Source organism: Vidua macroura, chromosome Z (genome assembly GCF_024509145.1).
Source record: "Vidua macroura isolate BioBank_ID:100142 chromosome Z, ASM2450914v1, whole genome shotgun sequence".
In the NCBI taxonomy this organism is placed as follows: Eukaryota; Metazoa; Chordata; class Aves; order Passeriformes; family Viduidae; genus Vidua; species Vidua macroura.
In genome coordinates this window covers 54,813,073-54,840,744 of record NC_071611.1, presented here as the reverse complement: position 1 = coordinate 54,840,744, position 27,672 = coordinate 54,813,073, and the positions used below count along the sequence as shown (strand labels likewise).

At 36.8% G+C, this 27,672-nt stretch overlaps 1 protein-coding gene across 1 annotated transcript in view; it reads right to left on the bottom strand.

Moving 5' to 3' along the window:
• Positions 1-27,672, bottom strand: part of ZNF608 (zinc finger protein 608) — a 76,108-nt gene that overhangs the window by 31,990 nt on the left and 16,446 nt on the right. The window contains exon 2 of the mRNA XM_054003290.1: positions 11,727-11,982. Within this exon, the coding sequence (XP_053859265.1) occupies positions 11,727-11,982 (256 nt within the window). The remainder of the gene's footprint in view (positions 1-11,726; positions 11,983-27,672) is intronic.

The window sequence follows — 27,672 nt, the reverse complement described above, 5'->3', positions numbered from 1 at the left end:
TTGGCCTGTTAGCTGAAAGAAAATAAAATCAAACTGCTCCTTCTGTAACTAATTCTCAGAACTCCCAAAAAAACCCCAACTTCCATGACACAATTTTAATAACTCAGAACGCCTTACAACAATCAGTAAACCCTGTAAGCACTGTGTAATGTAGACACCATAGTTCAGAAAGGGGTACTGAGACAAGGAGATTTCAGTCCTCCCCAGCATTGAAAAGGTGCCATGCCAAGTCACTACTGCTGGTCACAAAAGTGACCTCTTGACCCTTCCAGCAAATGGTGCCCTCCAGCAGACCAATGTGGCCAAATCTTGGCGTAAGGAATCTTGGCTACACCCTCCTGTACATCAGTGCCTGCCCTCTTCTTGAGGCTATGGACCTTGAAACAGGGAAGATAGAAATAAATGTGTGTCAGCTCCTTGGTCACCTGCAACCACAGCATTAATGTAAATTAAACTAGCACTGGCTTACGCAGGTCTGTGAACTTGCTGGCACTGGGAGCATGCACAATCCCCACTGCTGCCTCTGCTAAACAGGAGGCAACTTACACAGATCAACTGGCTGAGCAGCTGGGGTCAAGAATGCCTTCAGCTATTTGTCTGCTGGAGCCCTGACAAGTGATTTTCATTTTATGGCAATGTACCATGTCAAAATCATTACTTTTTCCTTTTAATCTTTAATTTATAAATTAAAAACTCATAGTAAAAACTTGAACAGTTTTTTTCTGTCTACCACTGGAATGGTATACAGTAATTAATATACTACAGGTTTCTACTTCACAGATTAAAAAATAATTTGACTAGGAGCACTTTCAACAGCTGCCCATACATCAGCCCACTCTCAAGAGTTCAACTCAAGAGTTATTGTGTCTATTGTGCATCTTAAGGTTCAAAGACAGATTATTCATGCATTCATTCATAGCCAAGAATGTATCCCAGCAATGAAATTTACCCTTTAAAGCTGACCCAAGCTTAACCACTGGATTGACTAAATAATTTAATTGCTCAATGATGTGCTACATGCCTTTACTGAAGATTGTAGTTTTGGTGAATTGAGCTAGGTTTAAACCAGTGGTATATTAATGGCACATATTCCAAAAGCATAAGCAGCTGCTGCCCATCAACAATGCCAAGCTGAATAATAGGAATGCAAACAAATCTCCTGGTGCACAGTTAGCTTTTTTTGCAGTACTTAAAAATTGTAGTGTTACAAAATTACTTCTGTGAAAGAAAGAGGCAGAAAATAGACTACAAAGTCAAGAGTGCTGGAATAACTTCTCCTCACCTGTTAGGGTAAGCTATCTCGTGCAGCTAATTCAGTCAACATTCCAGCCCTCTCCTAACCACATTAAGCCAATGCATCTAGAATGAAGATTAAGGGGCAAGGAGACAATTACATTGTGTGTCACTGCCAAAGATGCAAAGACTCTAAATCTCCTTGAAGCTGAAAACAAATTAGAAGCTTTGCCTGTATCAAGCTGTCCGTTCAAATGGAGGTTTCTTTTCACAACAGCATTACTAACTGTGCTTCTCAAAGATAATGCTTTGGGGATACAAAAACATTTTCTCTAAGTTATCTCCTGTCACTTGCTTGAAGTAAAACCAGCTACAGATTTACTCCTGCCCCTCAAGAGTCCCTCTTCCCCCTGATTTATACTAATTTCATGTGCCACTTGCATGGGCAGAATCAAAGTAAAAAGAAATGGCATTAGCCTATCCACTTATATTTCATATCAAATGCTTCAGTTACTAAATCTGGACCTCTGTGCTGCCTTTAATCTTTATCCAACAGAGAAACTGATTGTCAGCTCTTGCAGAACCACCTTCAGTGAGTATCATCAAATAAATGATATACTAACGTTATACTACTTCATCCCCATTGACATCAGGAAGGTGGTTGCAGGGGAGGTGCAGTCATTCAAAACCCATCTCAAGTCAGCTGGCACCTACAGCGTCCCCGTTCAGCAAGTGGCAGCACCTTGGCACACCAGCTCCGTGGCTGAGGCTCACAGTCTAAGTGCTGGAATAAGGAAAATTCAAGGAATTTGGGATACATACGTCCTCCCCAAAAAAAACCCCAAAAAATCAAACAAAACAAAACAAACCGCAACAACAACAGAAGTATCTATATCTATCTATATCTATCTATATCTATATCTATCTCCAGCAACATTTCCACCACCAATACTGCTGCTGCCTTTTCTCCCACCCCTGAAGTATGTTTGGACATTTTCCTGGACAAATCTTTTTTTAACCAACCTTGACTATGCAGTTTAATGAAAAATAAACATCTATGTAATTATGTTTCAGACCCCAGAACTTTCACTCCTATCTTAAGTAACACACACCCTGAAAGAAAAGGGCCCATGTGGGGTTTGCAAAAAATTCATGAAGTTGAAAAGTCTCAGAAATTAGATATTGTCAAAGCACTAAATTATTTTTCCACTGAAGAGTCACATGTGCTTAAAAATGCTGAATTTTAAATTTTTATAAGAATATCAAGGAATTTTTTTTCTTTTACACAATAACAGAAAAATGAAAGACTTTTTCAAGTGTGTGCAACTATATGGGGATGCCATTCTCTCCAGCATTCAGCAAAAACGAATCTGATCTTCATTAAAAGAATGAACATTAGTAGCATCTATTGGCCTTCTGTCTGCTTATATCACTTCTAACTTTTAACGTTTTTTAATTGCTCAGTCTTATAACCAGTGATTCTTTCTAGTGTGAAGCTATATGAAGTCTACCAACAGCTAGTGATTCTTCTGGATGAAACTGGCCTGGATGCAGACAAACTTGTACTGCCTTCACTGTCAAAGGTGAGAGTGACATTTGAACAAAATCTCTCAATATTAATTTATTGCAAAACTTTCTCCACAGAACCAACAGTCAACTTTTAGGACTTTCAGAAAATTGTAGAGAATAACCTATAAAGTAAGCTTCTTTTTAAAATCTGTAACACACTATAAGTCATACTCTGCTAAAAAGTGACATCAGCTTCTCTCTTCCCTAAGGAAAACAGCTCTTTAGTGAAACCTGAGACTCTTCTTACTGTTTCTAAATCCCAGCTAGAGCGGGTCATATAGCTTTAGGGCTTTCAAAGATCCACAAAAGCCAGCTCAATATGAATGCAAGGTTAAGAAGTACAGGTTTGGTCACTGCAGGGGAAAGTAAACAGGCAGTAAAACATAATCACTTGATTCAACCGACTTAAATTAAGAAGTTTTAAGTGATAGGGAAAAAAGAAAAACCCACCTCTAGATTAATTGAAAATTAATTTGGAACTACCCCTGCTTGAAACTGATTTTCCATGACACTTATCCTCAGTGTTAGGGGCTGGTGACAGAATTGCCATCTCCTGACAACTAATGTCAGTTGCATTTTATTAACAGAGATCGTTATACTGTTAACTAAATTACTACAGTAATAGCAAATAGCCTGATCTTCCTCTAACACTCAAACAGAAATAACAATAAAACTCAAACAAAGCAAAATCATTTAAATACATGAAGTGCTGACCCAAGTGAAGGCCTAGTAAATATCCCAGATAAACTTAACTAACATCTTAAAACAGAGGGGGGAAAAAAAGTAGGGGAAAAGAGGGTGTTTAATGCTTTTCTTAAATATTCTTCTTTGCTCTGATTAAATCTTTAATTTGGATGGTAAAAAAAATCTGCCCTTAAAGATTAATTCTGCAGTCTTTTATTTCCACAGCTATATCCCCTTTAAGTTCTATTAAGATTTAAATTTACAGCTAGTATACTCAAATCAGTGCTAATTTTGATCGACGTGTGTTTTGCTTTAGTTGATACTCCTTAAAAAAAAAAAAAAAAAAAAAAAAAAAAAAAAAAACACAAAAAAAAAACAAAAAAAAAAACCCAAACCAACCAAAAAACCCAAATTAAAGCAAAATGCTCTAATACTGGTCTTTTGTTTTTCATCCCAGATGTTTCTAGGGGATTTTATTACCCTAAATTTCATAGCACTTGGGGATATAAAATTAATAAACTTCAATTGTGCTTTCTATGGCAACACTAGCTTTTGTAAATCCAGACTTACTTTTTCAGACTAAATCAAGAAAGCTATTTCCCTTAAGCTTTTCTTTTTTAAGTATACTCTTTTTCTTCTTCCTCAAGCTTTACATTTTCATTCTCTGTGTTTCCTGCCTCCCTCTTCTAGAACAAAAACATAAGCAGCAATTTTTATTAACCCTGAAGGTCAAAGGGCTCTTCACTGTTCAAAATTTTTAATTGAGTTTTTCCTCCTGCTTTTTGGATTGCTACTTCCCACCAAATATTCCAGATTAGTTGCTAGTTACTACTACATCAGTAGCAACTAGAAAGAATTACAAATATGCCTCAGGATACCAAAATATAAGTGCCTACTATTTCTTTAAAAAATGAAAAGCTGCTTGTTAGGCCAGCCACTGATCTGGTACTGCAAAATTAATCCCAATACCAAAAGCAGCTTTTCATGACGTAGCCTCAAACAGTGGAGAAAAAGGATTCTTTTTAAAATTGATATTAATCTGTATTAGTAAAAAACATGCAGTCTTATCAACCGAGAGAACCTCTCATTCACTAATGCACAAGACTGGTGCCGATTAGGAGTATAGCAAAACTGGAATACAACAGTTTGTCCCAACTATTTAAACTACGCACAAAATTAATACTGACCAAGATAACATCTTTAAATAAGTGGATTAATCCCTGAAGTACACCAACTAAAGATGCCATTACAGTTGTGATTTCATTCCCTACTCCAATGGTATTTATTTAGTAAGGAAACACTTGGATGCACACACACTTCATTAGCAGTCATCTCTCCCCCTGCTATCTATAAATCCAAACATCACGTGTTGCAAGTATTTCGTACTGGAACAGTCTCAATTCTAAGCAATCTGCTGCTACTGAGATTTTGCTTTTGAGCAAAAAATGCTCAAAACTGTTGCTTTTCTTGAAGCAGCTCCTTCAGTGTTCATAACCTCACTGCTTGATCAGGCTCAGTTTCACATTCAAATAGCTCCAAGCAAATGTTTCCAATCTCAATTATCCTCTTTCCTTTTTCCAGGCACCCTCCCTGCCCCCATATGCTTGTTTGTAAAGGGGATAATTTTCTATGTATGTACAAGCAGTGCAGGGAGCCTTCCTCTGTAGGAGTCTGGCGATATGCAGAGTTTTATGTAAGCACTGTCTGGAATTTGTTAAGTTTTTTCATTCTCTGCTTTGGGTTATACCAAGAGAATTACACCCAGATTCTCATTCAGTTGGAAAATGTGGCATTTGCCAGATCCCTTTCAATAAGCTGCCTGTTAGTACCCGGGGTAAATAAGATGCTTCTGATGTTTTTGGTCAGTTATTGGGACTGCATTGTAGGTACACTCTGCTTAGCATTACATCAGTATATTAAGAGTGGACCAACAAGAGAAGCACTAGTCAGTACAGAAATCAAACATTCCTCCATGCAACAGAGGCGTACAGCCTCTCTAAACAAATTTGTAGGACTAGCACTGGCTAGACCCTGTGGTGTGTTTATGTTCAAGGAGGAATGCTGACATTTAAATACCAAATTTAACATTTAACAGCATAAATTTCCTAAGTGCTTTTCTTCCAGTGTTGGTCTGCAGTCTTCAAAAATCTGAAGCAATGGTATTGGGAAGAAATGGAAGGGGTGATGAGCTAGCTTAATTTCTCTGCTGCACTTAGAAAACCTGGAAATTAACAAAGGTTCTGTTTTCAACTTTTTTTTTTTTCTTTTTACAGCTCTTTACTAATCTGTGGTGCTTTACATCACCTAATTGAACAGCTTCAAACTTAAATTTATGTTTATATGAATGACTAATTGAAATTTTTGGGAAAAGGAGCTCTTTGCAACAGAATCAAAATTAAAACTCAAGAAAGTCAAAATATCTCCCATCTCACTTCCTCTGCCAGCAGGGACCATCCATAACCTATTTTGAATTTCTGCTTCACTGATGTTTATACTGACATGATTTATGTCAGTGATTTGCTGAGAACAAAGAGCCTGCAAAGGTTATTGGTTATTGTGACCCAGCTGATTCAAGGCAACTTACTGAAGCTACATCACAACTATGTGCACCTGGTTCATAAAGTCAGTCCCAATGGTTTAAAACCAATTGAGGGGCTTCTGGGGATACTCTAAAATTACTAATTGCTTCATTTATTTAAGATGAAAATGGTATAAAATAGGCTACAAGTAGTAGGCATTCCTTGGCTCTAACACTGGCCAGCACACTATGTTTTAAGGAAATTCACAAGAAACAATGTAGAAGCCAGTTAGAGGACAATGCCAAAATTTATGTCCCTAAACAAATGCATACTCTGATAAGGTAAGACAAACAGCTGAGATGGTCAAAATGGCCCCTTCAGACATGACAAATCTTGGTTTAACTACAGCTAAATCCATCTTGTAGTATGAATCCTACAACTCTTAAAACTTGTTTCAGACAGTCGGTGCACATCCCAGATTCCTTCTGTAAAGTAGGTAGAGCTCCCACAAACCACAAACATTTTTTATGCAAGACTGTGGCTTTCCATTGTGAGATGCAGAGCATATCTCTTCTGCTACAAGTTTCTGTGTAACACATAATACATGTCAGACTCCAAGTGCCTGAGATAATACAATGGGACAGCTGGAAGTCTATAGAAAAATCCCATATTTAAGGCTTCCTCAAATCCACTGATTTACTGGATCTGGCATCACATACAGTAGAAAGAGCAAAAATTAAACATAGTATGTAAAAATATAAATACATATAAAGGCTTTTTCTTGACAGATGGCATTTTGATAGTGGGTGATGTTCATACTCGGTCAGCAGACAACCCATGAAGCAGGAGAAAACAGCTGGATTTTAGGTGTTCTGTTAATGTAGCTAGCCAAAAACCCTGCTTATCTCCACAGACCACTTCTCTGTAACGTTGACATAACAAAGCCTGATTTTTGAGCAGTAGTTTTCTTTATGCTTCTGTCATATAAATACACAATTCTGAATTAAATATGGTGGTTAACAATACCCAACCCCTGTACTCAGCAAATCAATGGTCTACATCACACAGAAATATAAATGCACCCAGTCTAAAAGCAAACCTGTTCTTTACAACTGTATCACTTAGTTTAATAAAGCATATTGCCTCTCTCAATAAACCTTGCTTGAGTTCAAGACAAAAGTGTGATTTAACATGTTTCTCGAAATTTCTACAAATTGTTGTAATGTTCTTTAATAAAAATCTCTAATTTCTACATTTGTTTCCTTACATATTTGACATGGTTTTCACTATTACAAGTTTCATTGTTTGATCACCCCTCTGTATTTGTGAAAGTAAGTTGTTAAACCACAAAAATTGTTAACAGCACTAAAGAAAGCCAGACTACTCATTCTTCTAATTCTATTTCTGTTGACACATACACACATGCACAAACACGTATCTAAACAAAGATATTTAAAACAGACTGTTGTTTTAAAGTAATCTTTGCAAAACTAAGACCACATAGAAAGGCAGAGAGGAATCCCCATCAGCTCTGTGCAACAGATAACATTTTCAAAACAAACTATGCATATTAGTTGCAAAAGTGGCAGGCTGGAAAACATATACACAACAAATACCAGCATGTCTTTTGTCATCTAAGCCTTCTCCTTTCTACTAAATTTCTCTAAAAATTCTGCAAAATAGTGTCAGAACTGATGCTATGACAAATTTGGAATACCCTAGAAATTATCCCATCAGGCTTCTGAGATCCAGCAGGTTCCTGTTTCTTCTATTTGGCAACCAGTCTCAGGTTATAAAGACCAACAAGCAAACACTGATTAAAAAACACAACTCATTTCCCCATTATTTGTTACTGTACAGCAGCAGCTTGCACCTGTTCTGCACAAAGAGGAAGAATGTCACCACATGTAGACAGCTTGTTCTGCACACAAAGGCATCAAGTGCTGTCTCCTGCACAGTTTTCAGGAAAAGAAGACATCAGAACTACCGGTCCCCACCTAAAGGCAGACTCTACTACTAGATGCAGAACCAAAACCAGGACGTGACCCAGGGCAACTGCGTGTGAGAAGCTGAACAAAAACACGAGCTCTAAGCAATTTAGAAGGTTGGTTGGTGGTTTCCCTTTTTTTCTGGTCATTTTTATTTCCTCCAGGCAGTAAGAAGCAATTATTGCTCACTTAGAAATTGTTTTCCCAGAAGAAAATCACACAATTTAGCAAGTATGTGATTCAAGATAAACTTTTTTCTCAGTATAGCAATAGAGACTTTTAGCAGCTGTTTCCCAGAACATCAGAATAACCAACCAAACGAAAACACATATTCCAGTTAATGCTACCAAGCTGCTCTCTGTGAAGGACTTTTACTGCAGATAGCTTCTGGTCTCAAATATCCACATCAGCTGCCAGTTTCAGGTTGACTTGTCCACATAATAATTGCTCTTTCCTCTCCCACAGGATAGCCTCAGACAGGCCCTTCAGTGCTCTGTTTCACAGCCATTACCACCACTTTGGACCCACTACCAAGTCATATCCAAACAATGTTGGTATACAGATGACAATGCCTATGGCATACATACTAGCAATTAAACACTACAAAGCTTAGTGGAGCAACTGAGAAATGCCCATGTGAAAACCATGTAAGAGTAACCACCGATGGTTAGTTACCACCCCCTGTAATTAAATATCACAGACTTCAGATGCCAGCTGCCCTCTATCTACACCTCTAAAGATTAAAACACTCTGGGAAAAATGATCTGTCTGATTTATTAAATCAATTCAACTAAAAAAAGTGGTGAGGAAGTGATGAGAAGAGCTGTAACAATGCCCTTTCTGATCTTTCAGAATTTTGTCTGAAATCCATGTTGCTTTCTTCCCCTGCCCCCCACCCTTGAAGTGATTATCTTAAAAATATTACTCATAAGCCTGAAAATAAGCCTTTTTCTGACCTCAAAGAACAAACGCAACAGAATGTGTCAACTTGCTTAACATACATAAGAGAAAACTGGGTATTTCAGATAGCTTCATAAAGGAATTCTCAGCATATACCTTTTCTTTTATGAAGTATGTTTTACATTTATGCTAATAATGAGTTCAGCATAAACTATTTGATTTTATCTTTCTCCACTCAGGCTACTATTGTTGTAACAACTGTGATTCACCATATCCTTTCTGTATTTGCATTCCCACAACTAGTTGCTGCAGCACATGAAGTCTGCTCAGCGGCACATTTGGTTCCTATGATTATGCAGCCAGCCTACAAGCCTATCCTTATCACATCACAACTCATTTTACAGAGTGGCTAAACTAGATACAAAATAATTCCAATATCTCAAAACACAATCCAGGATTAAAAATGTTCATACGTTCCTTAGCTTCTTCAAATTGTTTTCTGTTAAGAAGCTATGGGATATATAGACAGCCAGAGAAGTGTCAGTTTGCATGGGTTGTTTTTATTTACTTTTGAAAAGCAGTAAAGGGAGTGAAAACTAAAGAAACACATGAAAATCACAAAAAAAAATTGTGTTTCATCATGAACGTCAAGATGGTTTTTGATATGCCTAGTTACAAAGACTTTGGTTAAAGTAAGGTGGATTTACACCAGTTCAGAAAAGGTTGTGTTCTGCCCTAAAGTCAAAATCAGAACTTAAGAAAATGAGTATCTGATAATTTTTTTTTTTTTCTGTTAAAGGTAAAAAGAAGACCCATCTGTATGCTGTTTCCTAGAATTTGGCAGAAATGGCCCCATGCAAGCTTCTATATAGCTGCTTTCATGAACATGTCATAAAGTTTGAAAACATGTAAATATATACTTATATGTGTGCTCCAAACATCAAAAGTTAATTAAAATGCAAAAAATCATCATTAGGAACTAATTTTTCTTAATACAGTGTTGATTGTGGACTCTGGGATAAAACAGTCAAATTTGTATTATTTTCTTCAGTCAGCAGGGTCTGAAACACTCAAACAGCATGGTACAAACCACACAATATGGTATCATATCAACTGTCTTCAGTTTCTTAATCTACACTCTAGCTATATTTCTAGAGTATTGTAGAATCCTATTTTATCTACATTTGTAGTCACTCGTAGTGTTCTCAAAGAGTGTTTTTAAGGCTGTGAAAACAGGCACACTCATAAAGTTTCACTCAAACATGCCATCACTGAATTGAGTTGTTTCAGAAAATTGTTTTAGACAAAACTAAGAAAAGGCTAAGGGAGTTCATTTCCATTAACTAACAAGAAGTTTTTAAACCATTACAGTGCTGAGATACTGGTAAATGGAATGTCACCCTAACCAGAATACACTTTTTTAAATACTTCATTTCTGGTGCCAAACCTTTCGCAAGGAAGGCCTCTTAAATTCAGTGGGGGTCAGGAGTTTAGTTTATTCACAGCAAGAATAACACTATTAACAGCTACTGCTCTTTCATGTCAACACAGTTAACACCCACACATTCCAACTCTGGTTAATACAGGCTAGTCAAGACAGATTGGAGCTGCTGAGGGCACTCATCTCTGCAGGGATATTTTAAAACAGAATTTATACTGTGCTTTAAAAACAATCTAAAAGGATCAATCTACTTATGAATCTGCTGTAGACATACACAGAGAGAAAGATGGATGGATGAAAGCATATAAAAGCAAGTAAATCTGACTCTCTATTGATTTTTGAGAGGACAGCGTAGAGCACTTTGGTGAGGTCTTATATATCACTGCAAAGGATGAAATGCCATTGTGCATATGGTCTGAAGCATGTCAGGATTTATCATGAAGTAATACATTGCTGTATTCTGTCATTATATCATTTTGTAAATAATCTTGTTGAGGAAGGTAGATCACTAAAAATTAAATAATCCTCAAAAGAAATGTAAGAACTATCACAGGAAGATTTTCACACAGCTATAAATGAAAACATCTGCTATTATTAAATGAAAAATTATAGAAGTTTAGCATACACATGCAGTATTTTTAGCAGGAGAAGCTGATATTTTAATAATGAGCTTTTGAAATCCAAAATGGAAAAATCTGCATATCACAGCATAATCCTCTTCCTACTTACTTTGTTCTAAATCATAGCAAATCAACGTTTAGTGTTCCCCAAGCACTCCTACTTGGACAAATGTCTTCAAAGGATATTAAAGAAATCAATCTGGTTTTGATAGCACTTCTTCACCACATGAAATGGTTTTCTACAAGGCTGAAAGCTTTCCTCTTAAAGCATATTTTAGATAACCAAAAAGCAAAAATAATCACATCAAATTGAATTTTTGCAGGGTCTCTGGGGCCTCTATTGTTATGTAATTGTGGCATTTCTTATCAGCTGAAATATTCAGCTTTCTAAGTTTTCATCTAAACTATTCATATATCCACTCCGATCACACAAACACCCCCCCATGATGTACATTTAAATAGCACATTTATGCTATTCTATTAGCAATTTCTTCATATATTTTTCTTAATATAGCAAGAGGAAACAATTCAATTATTAGCTGCGGTTACATGGTGGGTTATTTGGAAAACACAGTTGCTTTAAATAATAAAAAGACCTGTCATTTGTTTTCAAAATAAAAGCTCACTAGCTGAACTGTAAAGCTGTGAATGTCATAGCATACAATGATGTCCCAACAGACTAGCAAGCCTTTAGCTAGCACCCAGGGAGATACAGCATATACCCTCTTGTCAACATATCTCAGAGACATACCTAATGGAAAAAATAATTTACCTTCTTCAGTTTCATGCCACACAATTCCTTCCAAGTTCACGCTGGTCCCAGGCTCACAGGGTCCAAGGCATTCGGGTTCTGTTACTACTCCAATCTCGCAAGTATTTACACCCACTGAACGTGTCCGTACCAAAAGCTGCTCGACTGGTGCTGCAATATTGGATGAAGATGGGGAAAAGTAGGAAGGCAGAATCTGAGGTGTGATACTGCTGGAAATCGGAGGTGGAGGTGCAGGCACTGTAAACAGGGGATCAACCTGAAAACAACAGACAAACTTACTATAATGGTGCTGTGAGAGTTAAAAAACTAAAAATAAAAGAAAATAATATAAAATAAAATACATAAATATTTTTTTAAAGTTATAGAAAGTCCAGTTTGCCATGTCAGCATTTCTTTATGTAGGGATTTGGTGTATCACAGGTAATTTCAGTCTTATGAGTTCAATTTTTTTGGCATTAGCACAAATGTTGCACATGAAAAATTAAGTACAAAAATATCTATCATACATGCTAAACAAGGCAACTTGCTATGTTTCTACTAGATTATTCCCTGTTGTCATAGACTGTTAGTATGAAATAATAATAAATTTTTACAACAAAGATTAAGTTTACTTTTTTCTTGGCACTGACAGAGACTGATTTGTGGATGGAAATTAATTTTGTTAACTGGGAGCTTCATTTTCTGTTTACAGAAAAACATTTATAAAGACAGGTACAAAGACACAAATGCTATTCTTTCATGTGTATCATAGAGAAATGAGTAGCTGGAACAATTCTAATATCCATATGGCAGCAAGTACAATCTCTTGTCATCCAATCATTTAAAATACATTAGGATGATCCATCTAATACCTTACAGATAGCATTTAGATCTTTCTATTTGGAATAACAGAGAGGACTTTTATAAGAATTGAGCCAAACCATCTAATTTCTCAGGGTTTCCAAAATGTATATTTAGAAGAATGCATCTTGCCTGACAATCAGTCTGAACACAATACAATTCACAGAGACAATATGTTGATACATATCAACTGAAGAAGTTATCTCTCCTGTATGACTTCCAGTTTACTCAGGAACAGATTTTCTGTACTTTCTATATTTTATTTGGCTGAGGGTTTTCAATACTGTACTCTGGCTCTAAGGTCCCTTGTCCCATGAAAGACAGCTAGATAAGGATATGAGTGTGTCAAGTCAACTAGCTACACCACCTGGAACTCACGTTCATTTGGCCCATTGGATCACACATACCACTCTCAGAGAAATCACTCTTCAACCTAATGATTTTTTACAAATAGCTGCTTTTTAGCTGCACTGAAATAGATGATCAAATGTCTTCATGACTATGCTGCTTTTAATTTTGCACCTCATAAGAAGACTCAACAGAAAAGATGTAATGACTAGGTTTTTGCTCAAATGTATCTTAACACAGATCAAAGTTAATTTTCGTTTTTGTAAAGCAAAAGGGGGATACAAAGAAAAGGACAGACTAAAAGGTATTATACATGTATCATAGATCAGCTCACTTCATCAGATGGACACTTTGTTATGAGAACATAAAATTACAAATTAAGAAGAACTTTTTAAAAATTGTAACAATTGTTACCATTGGCCTTTGTAACAATTATGTTGTTTTTAGCATTATTTTTAGATGCAAACTGAGCGCCAAGACTTTTAATCATATGTGCAAGCCTTATGTGTGCTAAATAATTCTCAATAACTTTGTAAAAATGTTTTGCATGATCTTGGTACAACCAGCCTAGAGTCTGATGTCAATTATGTTAGAACTAAGCAGGAGCGGGGAAGGACCTATAACCACAGTCTTCTCTAAAGTATTCCTTGTTTAGAGGGAATGAAATCTTCAGGTTAGAGGTAAAAAACAAGTAAAAAAACAAACAAAAAAACCCAATAAACCAAGCAAAAAAACAGAACAAACAAACAAAAACCCCAACAAAAATAAACAAACAGAACTCACAAACATACACTCAAACAAACAACCACAAAATCCACAACACCAAAACCAAAGCAAAACATAAATACTGAAAGCATCCCTAAGGAGTATAAACCTGCTAATACCATCAAAGCAGTTCCTGTGGCATAGAACAATGCACTCAAGCAATGATGTCTTTATTCTTCTCTTTATGCCAAGAGAGTTGCGGAGTTACAGAACAGACAGAAAGCTTTGCAAAGCAGACTTGAATGCACACAGGAAAGTCAAATATCAACTGACCCTCAGCAGCAGCTGTTACTTGCAGTATCTAATAGCACACATCACACAAAACCACAACTGTGGATGCTGCGCATGGGAAGACACTGATCCTGCGCTCTGCAGCTCCTGCTGCCTGATGCCAAGTGAAGGCACACGGTTGGATGGCACAGAGCCCTACTCCCTGGCACTGGCTGTGTAATAGTGCTCTGTCAGTGAAACCAGGTCAATGAGTACCTCCACATCATTTAGGTGTTCTTAACATATGTTACTTCAAACCAAAAGAGAACCTGGGTCAATAACCAGCAGGTAAATGGAGCCTAGCACTTAGGAAAAGCTAAACCACATCCCATTATAAACCCAAGAAATGCTGATGAATAGCCTGTTTGATAGTTTACATGGTGTTCTGTAAATCTGTGCAAAACCTCCTACCACGCATACATCATTCTTCCATAAAATAGAGTTATCACAAAACCAGAGGAAGAAAAATTCTAAGTGTTTTCTGTGGTCATACTAAACTAGCCAATGTTTTAAACGACCTAAATTGACAGATGTGTTTTCTGTTTTTGACTATTATAAACAGTAAGGGAGAGCTAGCAAAAGCATGGATCTGACAGTGTATCCTATTAAGTTCTCTGTTACAAATATTTGTGCTTAGTTCTGGTTTATTTAGACCTGCTAATAAATGTTCATGTTTTCCACTAGAAACATTCATTCAGGACAAGGCCAAATAGGGGTGCTTGCACTAAATGGGGCTGCTTCTCTGTAAATTAAAGCACTAAAACTTTGGCTGAGAAATAAGTGGACACTTACTGTCTCTGAGACACATGTTCATTGCACAAGTATGACCTTAGCCACAGGAAAAAAAACAATAGGCTTAAACATTGCTCCAAATTTCCATGTTTTAAAATTATCCCGTCTTGTTTGATAATCATAACAGCACTGCAAACTGATGGTTCTTAGAGATCATCGTGGTGACACAATTGTTTTTGTGAATTCTCCAAAGGGCACTGATATAAGCTATTAGAGGCAAAGAGAGGCAGGAAGGCCGCCATCTCCAGTGGAAAAAAGGCACATAAAACTAACATCTGGTGGTGGCAGTCTGTCAAACTGAGGAAAGTTAATGTCAAGAACAGATGCTCTGCAGTTTCTCGCTGTTATTTTTTCGTTATTATTCCCAGGTGTTGGCGCATACTGAGCAGTAGCCTTGCTGTTTATCACACAAGAGATTCCAATATGAGATTGAAAATCTGAATCTGAAGAAGGCTATTTACATAGACACTCTCTTTAGACACACAATCAAAGGAGTACAAAAAGACAGAAATATTCAAGCAATATTTTCTTCACCTAATTCCAAGAGCTTTTGACAACTGATTGGTGAAAAAGGCTACAAATCTGCAGTGTTATTCATGGCAGTTTTCCACTGACAAGTGTTGGATTGTATCAGGGAGCTATGATGCTTAGTAGCAGAAAGTTCACAGAAAATGAAGACTGCCTGCCAAGCAATGTAATCACTGCTCCTTGGAGCAATCATTTATCTGAATAGTTACCAAAAAAAAAAAAAAATCCCAGTGGGAATGTCTGCCCTAATAGAAAGAATGTGAAAAGACGATGTGAATCCTATTATAGGATCTAACTAAAAAACCAAGCCTGGCCCTTTGCAAACCTAAATCCTCCATCTAGAGGACGGCAACATAAAGGTAGAAAGGACTAAGAATCTTCCAGCCTTGAAAATTACATTGACAAGTTCTTTAGAGTTATGAATTAACACATCACAGAATCAGTATGTCTGGAAAGGAGAACAGGAAATAAAGGAATTCAGCCCTATCTGGAAGTTTTGAATCTTACAAATTGCTTCCTTTAGATTTAATGGTGAAAAGGACACTAGCTTGTTTATACATAAAGTATACTTGCCTCCAACTTAATTTTCTAAAGCAACAGTGACTCCAGAAGACCTCATGCACAGCATCACAAATTACCCTAACTGCTTTGGAAGAGAACAAATATGGGAGAATGTGACATGAGAAAAATGTCTGTGTGCTCAGAAGCATGTCTGCACTTCCAGATAATTCTCCTCATGCTACAGACCTTGCCCCACAGAGAATTTACATATTCAAAACCTAAAGCTATTCCTTCATATTCTACCATGTAACAGGAATTACTACTGTGAATAATCTCCATTTTGTCTGAAAGATCTCATTTGCATCTCAGTTCAGTATTTCATGCCTGTAAATCATATCAGAGGCCAACTCAGAAGCATTATGACATCATGCTTGAAAGAAATGGTATTTTGTTTTCTTCAAATATTCTGCATCAAATTGTTGGGGAAGGAAAAAGGCCAGTGCCATAAACGACAGCACAGAAAAAAAGAAATACTGTAAAACATGTATGTAGAAAGGAATTTCTGCCATAGGACAGACATATCTATTACATAATTTACATTCAAAGCTCAGCGGTACTAAGAAAATGACTTATTTTTGTGAACTTAGTTGCAAATCACAAGAGCTTAAATATAAAAGAATGACAAAGGTGATTAAAACTGCCTAAATATCATCCAAATATTACACTTTGAAACCTTTGTTTGAGAATATTTTTCTTAAAAAATATATTTGTGCTTTACAAATATTGTACTATAAACCTGATGCATAATTGCGTTGAACTGAGTAACACAAGTAGCAACTTCTTGCAGTTTCCAAGTATTTCCCACTCTTAAAATTAACTTCTCCACTTCAATCCGCCGAGTAGCTGGAGAGTGCAAAAAGACATTATCAGAACTGTCAGGTTTTTTTCCCAGTAAAGCAGCAAATCACTCACATCTGGAATGATTTCAATATTCTGAACAATTGCTATTAAGAAAAAAAAAAAAAACCAAAAAAACACCCGCTAAAAATGTACTCTGCTACTAAGCTTTCAATACAGAGAACAAGGAAGAAAAGTCTCCCTTGTACCAAAGATATTCTTTGTCATTTGCATCAGCCACATTAACCAGCACAAACTCTGAAAACTCATCTTTTGACAGTTGCATGTTCTTTTTATGTGGTGACCTCCAGACCTCCTCAGACTTTATGTGACTATGTGACATTATGGATTTGCAACACCTCCACAGACATGATAATGCTAGTATTTTATTTTTAGAACAGTATTAATGAAGACTATGATGAAAAGTCAAAGTTCTGAGCAGTGTCTGGTCTAATGCCGCACAACAGTGCTGAACAACAGGCAAGGAAACTTCCTTGTCCTCTCTTGGATCTCATATTCCAGCTCAGATGAGTGGGATTTCCCAACCTATTCACCCATTTTACTGTGAGAGAGATTAGCATTTGACAGCTGCCAGTGACAGCCTTTTGCCAAGGCTGAGTCTGTGAAAAATTGTATGTCAACTCTAATGCTTGGCAGAGTTCTGGGAGGATGCCCAGATCATCACCTGCAAATTTCTTGTAGAGACATTTCTCCTCATTCAGTCTATGTAAATCACATTTGTTGAGATAACTGTCTCTAGAACACCTTACTGCATTGAATCTTAATTTCCCCTGGTCAGTCTGCACTTCCAAACTTTTCTTCAGTCAGCCACTAAGCTTTGCTAAGCTTTAATATGAAAAGAACAATTACTAAAATTCACTCAAGATACCTATCCTGTGTAGAGAGGTACACTATTCCACAATCAAGAAAGGAATTTATTCTGAACAGTAAATGAAGAAATTTCTCTGGGGCTAGATAGAAACTGTGTAATGATGTCCAGTATCTGTCAGTATCATGCAACTGAATATGGTAAAAAACAAGGCATATCCACTTGATGGTGAAGGTTAGATACTGCTTTATGAAGTTATATGAGCCTTTACAAGCTTTTAATTTTAACAATGGCAATCACTTATTTTTATTCCAAAGTTTCTGCTACACTCAACCTTTCGGGGTTCTGATCCTGAAAATAGATATGGTATTTGCTTACATAGGTCTCACAGCATTATAAATAAATATTTTCCTCAGTCTTCCTATGTTTATTTCTAATACATGTGAGACTTCAACCTGAGAAAATAAGTATGGCTGCTCTAGGACAGATCACGACTACAAGAGACCAAGGAAAATTTTCTCATTCTCAATTGTACATAGGAAGATAATGTTTAACTTGATGGTATCATCGTTTAACTGCTCCACTGTGAATTTTCCTTCTTAATGTCCAAACAAATAATGACCTATGACTCCAAAGCAGAAGTTCTCCACTTCCAAAAGATGGTTTCAGTTACTTGATGATGCAACCACAGTTTGGTGGAAGAGCTGCCATTTCAGCCATTCTGGAGTACAGAGGACATTTAATAAAACATTGTGAGTTTTTCCAGGACTCCAGTACAATATATAATAAAGTGGCAACAAAACTCAGAAGAGAAATGGCTTCTATGTACTTTTATGACTTTCTGCACGTCAATACCCCACTGCTGCCTTTTACCCATTTGCTGACCACTCACTTTGCGAGTGCAAAGTTGCAGACATTATGACTGAGGTTGTCGCTTCCTGAATTCAATAATTTTTTATTAAGAAAAATTGTCTAAATTAATCATTCCTCTTCCAAAAGGCTGTGACGGACCTTCTGTAATCCTCCAGAACAGAACTGAAGTTCCTTGATGACCTGTGTATATCAAAAGCTTTAACAGGCCTGACTACATTCTTATGGATGGCATTTTTAGCATGTTCTGAAAATTGAGCATTTGACTTAATGGCTCCATATTTATTGGTGTCTACAGACCCTAAATTTCTTAATTTAAAAAGCCCTTAGGCTTTTTAGGCAAGACATGTGGGTCTTTGACAAATATATTCCTGTAATATTGCCTCAGAGGTCTCCTTCTTGTGCTTTTTGATATGGTGTAGAAGCCCATATCAATTAGAATTTTTTCTGTATTCCTTAGACCTTAAATATTCACAGTATTAGCTACAAACACTACCAAGTGTAGGATATTGCGCCCTAATTTTATTTAAAGAAGAGAACAGTATTATTACTTTCAGGAATGGGACATACACATTCATGATTATTTAGCAAATCATTAAAGGAAAAGCTTCTAAAATGACCTTTGACCTTTCCTTTTCACTTTGACAGTTCAAAAAGCAAAAAACCTTGAAGTGTTATTGTTTAGCTCTCCTTGAAATTACCCACTGTTGGATATGTAGTTAAAATCTTTATTCTCAAATGCAGTTTGAGCTATTTACAGTGTCTTCAGGAAAGACAATTTATGGCAAATCTTTTTTATTTCTCCCAACTGGTGGACACTTTCACTGGTATAAATCCAGAGTAAGTCTACTGAAGCATAACTGTGGGCAGCACCTGGACTGTAGTGGTTGTTTTAGCAGGGAGAAAAGTGGATAGCATTTCAAATAAGAGCTCTAAAAACAATCTGAAAATAAAACATGTAAAGACTTTTTTAAAAGGAAAATAATCCTTGAGGGAAGGAAGCCACTGATACCTGTTCCCTCCAAATTACTGTGCCAATTATGGTGCCAGTTTCTGACACAAAGTGTTCAATAACCCTTAGCAATGAGACTCAAGGATTAATTTTACAGTGTGAGGGCAAATACAAGAACCAGAGTCAGCAAGAAAAATCTTTCAAAATTTGCTTACCTACTTGCCTCAACTCTAAGGCCATTCAGTTTGGGCAGAGAAGAGAAACTGAGATTTAGTGTTATCTTAGTTCTTTTTCATGAGAGCATCTACACTATCAGCACCCAAGTTATCTGATTAGAGGCTATCTAACAGACAGACAAATCTTATCCTTTCAGTGGCTCAGAATTCAGGTCACCTTGAGATCTCTGTTTTCATGTCCCTATCTCAATAACATTTTTACCTGTTGATTTTGCCTTAGTTTTCAGATTTACCTTAAGATCCTCGTTAGCATGCTTTCTAGGAACCCAAACACAGACAGAAGTTTGTATTTTAAGACTTTTAGTAAGGATTTTTCATTCTTGTTCTGCTGGAAAGCAGGGAGGCATGCTGAAAGGAACTGGTTTCATCCAGAAAATCCCAGATGCCATTGTTGAAATGCCTTGTGTTTGCCTATGTCTTTTCTTATACTCTCATAGACTATTTTTATAGTGTACCAGCATGATCAACACATACTACAAACAAAGCTCCCTTTCTGTTCAACTAAAGAAATTGACAGTCCAAGTATTCCACTTTTCATGTGTTATTTTCTCCAATTATTTGCACCTTCTAGGATGATCTGCCCTAACTGTGCATATCCTTTCTATTCTACCCACTGCACAATAAGTTTAAAACAAAGACAAACAGAAAGAAACATTTTTGAGTGCTTGGTAGAAATTCAAATATCTTGCTCATAAAAATAAACCTAATCTAAGCTGTCATGAAATCATGAAATGGCTCTGGTAGTTGTATCAAACTATATAGACATGTATAGACCCTTTGAAGAAATGAAACTGCACTTTATCAAGTGTGATTTATAAGCAACACCGATTTAGCTGGGAGATAACACTGCTGTCTAATCATTAGTAGTCAGACAACGGCCATGTGAACACATCAATTATGGGCCACTGCCAAAAGCCCTTGAGATCCCAGAGATTAACAGCCAATCTTCTGTTTTACAAGCTCACATCAAAAAGAATATTAATAAGAGGAGGGGTGATGTGGAAGCTTGTCAGAGTAATATGTGCACTAAAACAAGGCATTTTTCCCTTTGCTCTGCCTCGAACTGGTCTATGAAAAATGCTGGCATTAGCTACAAAGCATGAAGCTGCCAATTTCTCAGAGAATGTTTTTGATTAACATATGTGAAGTTGTGAAAGGCTGGAAAAGCTCTATTCGGTGGACAAAGGCAACAACTTCTGTGCATTCCTTTCCTGAATGTATCAATCCTGCAACTATTATTCAGATATTTGGAAATGAACATACACAGAAGTGTTTGATGACTTTTCTCATCCTCAAAACCAGATCTATTTACCATTATATACAAATTAGCCAGACTTCAAGGTATGCATTACTCTGTACTGCTAATGATTTTGAAAAACTGAAGCAGAAATACTACCAACACATTTTCAGGTTTATGTGTGTCTTCAAACATGTGGAGGGAAAAAAAATCCACAATTATGCCTTTCTTACTGACTTCTATGGAGTGTGGTTGACTAGAGGTTTACTCTTCTTGCATATAAATGAATGGAAACAAGCCAAGAATGTGACTCCAAAGGGAACAGTTGCTCCTCTGTACAAAAGTAAACATACCTATAAAGATGGACCTCAAACAACTTGTTGCTGACATTTTAAATGTAGCACTTTTAGGTGGATGGTTTAGTCCCTTCACTGTCCTCCCTCTCTGGACTCTACTCAAGGGTCTAAAAATAGAGAAGTTTCACAGCATGGCTGCAAACAACCTGAATCCGATCCTGCCAATACTGTGTATTTAAGGGAAGAGAGAATTTATTTATGGGGATTTTCCAGAGATAGCTTTTATAAAAGCTATCTCAGTTACTGCCAGTAATTAACCTCTGAGCAAAGAGGAAGCAAGAAGCAGGAACCTTTTAGACTCTTCACTGTCCTAGAGGCAGTAGCTTTAGGGACAGCACCAGAATACATATTCTGTTCTGATATGAACCAGTTTTAAAAGTTCCCACTTTGCTGTGGTCTTCCAGACAATCATTCCCTCCACATTTCTTACATGGAGTACCACACATCTCATATCCTACTTCAGGATGGCATACTGTGAGTCAAATTGACACAGTTAAGAGAGTTTTTACTACTCAAGGAAGCACATAAAGGTACCAAGTATGTCAAGCAACAGATTAATATTGTGGAACTCCTCCTTTGGTATACAGCTGGCCTAAGGAGGTATCAGTCCCAGACTGTTTGCTCAGGCAGCCATGGCAATGATAGCTTCCACAGCTTTACTGCTCCAGGGACAACTGTAGTGACAATTTTAGCTAAGGATACAGTCTTACATCTTTAGGTTCTGACCTAAATCCCACAACTCATCTCATACTTCTGGTGGCATTCATCTTGAAATGTCAGTTCATTGTACAAGGCCCAGGAGAAAGTGTGGCAGTGAAGTGACAGCTCAGTCTGAAATCAGCTTCTGCAGAGGTGGAACCACAGCCTCCGTGTGAGCCTTGCACCAAAGGAGACAGAACTCTCTCCCACAATCATTCTGTCAGCACATGCAGATGGCAACTGCTGCTAGAGAAATATAACATCCTAAACTCACTCGATTAAGCATCAGTGAGCTTAATCACATAGCTTAATACTGTGTGTGTCCCCTTGTTCACTCAGTTTTATACTTATTTTCCCATAGCAAAAGCAATGTCTCGAACACGACAGACCCTTAAGTACAGATCACCTGTAGCTTAATGGCTGACACAATTTTAGAAATATATTTTATCCTGTCCTGATATGTTTTTGGAATAGATCTGTTTTTAAAATTATCTCTGAAATACACCCAAAAAAGAACACCATGCTATGAGCTTCACCCTAAAACATCTCAAGATTTTAATTTCAATATGTTCCCTCTTTCTGTCATTCTATGTGATCTTACAATTCAATTGCTTAAAAGCTAACCTGGGGAAATACTCATCAGGCAGACCTCTTCCAAAGCAGTAACTTTATAAGCACAGCATTAAAACAAGAAAGTGATTCAACCATTATATGTATAACTGATAATGACCAAAAAAAAATCTGATTCAAAGAAGTTAAATTTATTAAGAGGCCATGTTTTTGTTAAGCTGGCTGAGGCAAAATTTGTTTTCCAGGCATTCTCTAATATTGTCTTCAAATTTGAACGATGAACTAATACAAACTAACACCAAATGTTGAAGTCAATGCACCAAGTGGCATGAGTTTAGTTTCATGGGAGTGGCCTCCCAGTATCTAGCAAATTAAAGAGACACTGTTTATATATTTTTAGACTCTTACAAAAGGGGCCAAGACATTCTAAATGTCCAGCTAAAATACATCATTTCCAGAAAGAACTCCATGATCAGTCTTTGTACAAAAATATGGGAGTATTCAGATTAGATCTCTTAAATCATCACTGAAAATGTCAAGAGCATAAACAACTAACACAGCATCTGGATCAATAGGATTCTACCAGAAAAGCAGACTTTAGGTGACCACAATGACTCTTACGTTGGCTCTTATTATGCCTCCTAAGTCACTACTAATAAACGCTGAACAAAAGAGTAAGTGAAAAGAAACCCTTTTATAAAGTGGAGGGCAGTACTTAAATCAATTAAGTTATTTTTGTGGCAGTCCTGTACAAAGTGCTCTGCAGGTTCTACACAACACCACTCTCAAGGAAGTGTCAAAACAGTACAGACAAGAGTGCTGTAAAACAGGGAATGGATTAGAATGGAATAACTGGATGACAGCCCTAATACAGAGCTCCCGACGATGCACAGCAGCATAATCTTTATTCCAAGCAACACTGGTTACTTTTCAAATTTACCATTAGAAAGGTTTTCAGCACTAAGTGTGTCAAGCTCTAAACACTTACTTGCTTTAAGATAGTGTTAATGAGTTGGCTAATCACACAATTTTATAGTTCTATAATGTTCTGTGCTGTAAAAATTAAATCAGTGTTTATTTACACCTCTGCTGCCTTTCCTTTCATTCTCATTGGACTGACTATTGGATGGATTAAATGGATTAAAGCAGGAGTATAAAATGTGTGCTGGCTGACAACACTTCTCAGTATGTATGTAAACAGTATTTTAGTTCAAAGCCTACCTATGAACAAAGTAATTCAAATACCATTTTCAGATACTGAAATTGAGGACATGTTTATTTTTCAATTTGGAGGGAGCTGCTTTGTTTTTTATTTGCTTCTGGAATTTCTCTCCTCTTGGATATTAAAACCAACCTGCTCAGTTTTCCTTTCCCTATCTCAAATACAAAAGACAACATATAACTGAGTTTGTATTTTTGCAAAATTACACGTTTTTGTGAATTCTTTGATGTCAACAGTGTTTCTGTGACAGACCTTGATGCTGAACTGTTAAAACTGCATTGAGAACAAAGCTTCCTTTATCACTGGAGAATCAATATGACTAATGGCCAACCAGAAAAGACTGGATCAAAGATACCTGAAGATGCATTGCTTGTTTGAGGGTAGAGAAAGAAGGCAGACACATACAGACATTGGAAAAATCATACACCCAAGATACAGAGGTAGAATTAGTGGATCATTGAATACAAACAAAGAACTTAATACACATTCTTATATTTCAACCTAACTTTTCTACAGAGGAAAAAAATAGCAAAAAGAATTTGATAAACACAACCTTCTCTGATTTCAATAGGTATGATATAGAAAGTTCTCCTCTCTTACATAGCAAAGAAATACATATTTAAGCTACCCTAGATTGGATTGAGTTCTTCCTGAAGACTGACCACTTGCTTTCGATATTTTTTATAATTAGAAGAGAATTATCATGCATTTTATTAAAATTTGTGTCACAGCACTTGAATTCTGATGAGTATTTGTTTACTGCTCTATAGAACAAAGTATCTGTTGTTCTGCCCTCAAACAACTAAAATGTATTTTGCATTCTCAAATCACAGTAAACAGTCTGATGATAATCCAGGAATGGATATAATCATGTATTACACTATGGCATTGCATGGCTAATTTTCATGCCATAATGTCAGAACTTGCTTTGTGGTCTTAAAACCTAAGAATTCTGAGATCACAGACACATTTGTTTTGGTCTGTATGTAGGCACTAAAAGCCCCTTCTGAAGGACATATTTAGTACCAAAATATATTGACCATTTTCAATAACTCTATGGTGTCACCATAGAGTGACACCATCTCAATTCCACTGACTATAAAATAAACATAGCTTTTTTCTCCCTTCTTCCTTTCCTCAGTGTATTGCAAAGCTTATGGCCAGATGGTGTACTTTATTTAATTAGAACTTAAACCCCAGAACTGATGCCAGATTTTCAAGATAGCTCACAAATTAAAACAAGGTGCCAGATGTTTGAAAGGACAAAGCACATTGGGTACATGAGCTTTCCCTCAGATCCTCATAATGACAAAAGGAGATGCTAGCCTATTAAAAAAAAAAATCTTGCCTAAGTTGTAGGTGTTAACCTCATAAAAAACCCGCCCTTCATAAATGAAGTCATAATGCTTCCTAGTGCAATTCGGTTCTTGGAAGACGAGTGAAATCACCATGCATTGAAATATTTAGACCAAATTCCACTGTTCATAAAAAAAAAAATTACTGTGTTTAATTTTCCCTCTGTTTGAGGGCAATTTTGGAGGCAAGGAATAGACTGTTTCTTGACTTGTTTTTTTCCTGAGTATCACGCAGAAAATTTTCAGGTGTTTTTTGTTTGGTTTGGGTTTTTTGCACGTGTCTGTTCTGAACGAAATAAAGAAAAGACAGCTAAAACTGAAATAGGATAGGATACCAGTGGATAACTGATAAATTATGCTGTGTGTCCTTTTGCCTCACACAAGTCTTCAGCTTAGTCCAATACATCACACAAGCACAAGAGAGAAGGATGTATTGGATTTTTCTGCTACACTCACATTTGCATGAAAAGGAGCAGTCAAACGAAAATTAAGCACTTAAAAAGCTTAAAAAAAGCACTGCTTCAGAATACTGTACTTCAATAAAACATTCATTGTTATTCAATGCTTGGCAAATGACATTGCCATCACATACTAGAAGAAGAACCGTGAAGAATAAATGCTGTCTGAAAAAGAGGCTTGTACTCATGCAGCGCTAATGACCATCTAAAAGAGCGATTCTGCATGGTTACATTCTCTTTGAGATTCACAGCTGCAGCTTCACAAGAGCAATCATACATCATAATCTGCAGCCATTTTAGGCTACCCCTGTGCTTTGGAGAGCAATATGGGAACTAAGGAACTGCTAATCTGTAAAGTTACAATCAAAACCAACTTTATTCAGCGGTGATGAGTGAATGTGATGACCCACCTTCCCCTTAAGGGTGGGTCATCACACTGAGGAGGAGGTGGTATTTAAATTTTAACACTGACAACACCCTTGACTGTAACAGCAGTGACACACAGGGAAAAGATCTCCGTATTTAGTTTCTCTCGAGAGAAAACATACTCATTATTAGATTCAATATAACAGTGGCACAGAGTAGCACACAAGCCGTTCTTTCTAAAGGTCAGATAACTGCATTTTAAGATTATAACACTCACATTTTAATTAATGTGAAGGATTTGCTTATTGCACAACATGCTGATCCTATAAACATCATTAATTAACTGAAATGCAGTGACTTTTCAGAAAGTTAACAGCTTAGGAACAAACAGTATGTCACCGTACTTTGAAACTGATAATCAAAGGCTATATTATTATCTCCTAGATTAACCACAGATTTTGCAGGCAAACCAGAGACAGCATCCCTTTCTCTATGCTCAAAATTGCAGACACACCCATCCCATGAAAATCTTTCCTGCAATTACGCACACTTCTTTAAACTTAGTTTTATGGAAGTAACTATGGCTCTCAGCACAATACACGACGTATAAAATAACTCTGGATCTTTAATTACGGTAGACAAAGGAGAACCGTCTGGAACCGTCTGTCATTACTAGGCTTGTTTGCCTCACACATTAAATATCTTTGTCTCTAGAACTACTTAAAGCTCATTTCTCACATCAGGTCAATCAAGCTAGCCCTCCACTGCCCTGTAAATGGCATCTGTCATCATCCTAGTAACTCCCACATATCTGAATGTACAAATTTGGATGAGGACGCTCTGGAAGAAATGGGGCTGGTGCCAGTTTGAGTAGTTAAGAGTTCAACTAGAGGTTAACTGTAACCAGGAAAGAAAGATAATGTTTTGATTTCAGCCCTCAGTACTTACACAATCAATATACATCTCTTGTGTTTCTTAGGCTTCTCTTGATGAAAGTAGCTTGAAATCCAAGTAACTACACACATAAGCATCTATATAGAAATGCTGGCATACTGAAGAAAAAACTAACTCTTCAGCAATTAGTGCCATAGCCTTTTCTGCACTGTGAAAACACATGTAACAGGAAGGAAATTACAAATGTTTGTTGATTTATAATGGTTACTAGAAGTTACATTTCAGCATTAAACACAGCACCATCAATAGTATGTGGCCTAGGCCACAGAGAGAAATAAGGCAAGAGTCATTTTTGTGCCACAAGATGGGCAACACAGTCAGTGAAGAGACTCTCTTTCCCTTGCCAAAGGCTTACACTCACTTGCTTCCTATTCCTTTACAAAGAGGTGATTTTTAATTTCCTCACCACTGAATATCTTATGGAAAGCTGCCTAACATGTATTAAACGCAGAGGAAAAGAATGTCATACCTGGAGCCTGCAGTTCCTTGCACTAGTAACTGTATGCTTACCTATTTCTATTGGTTATCATAAATTAATTCATTGGGTACACAAGACAATCGACAGACCAATGAAGGAGCAACAGACTGTTAAACATAAAGATGAGGCTGTTCCTATCTCAAACCAGCTACAGCAGATGTTTTCCAGAGTCTGGTAGTATGAAAACGGTGGCCAGAAAACAAAAATAAAACAAAACCACAAAAAACAAACAACCAAACAACCACAACAACAAAATCCCAAATTCCTCATGACCAGGTAACAGATGTTAAATCTCCACCCCTGCCAAAAAAACAAACAAACCAACAAAAAACCTCCCCCTGAGGAACTTAAGTGTAAATTTTAAGTGAGCTTCATTTATATCAAGTGACTCAGTTCCAACTCCAACCACTATGCTCAAAAAAT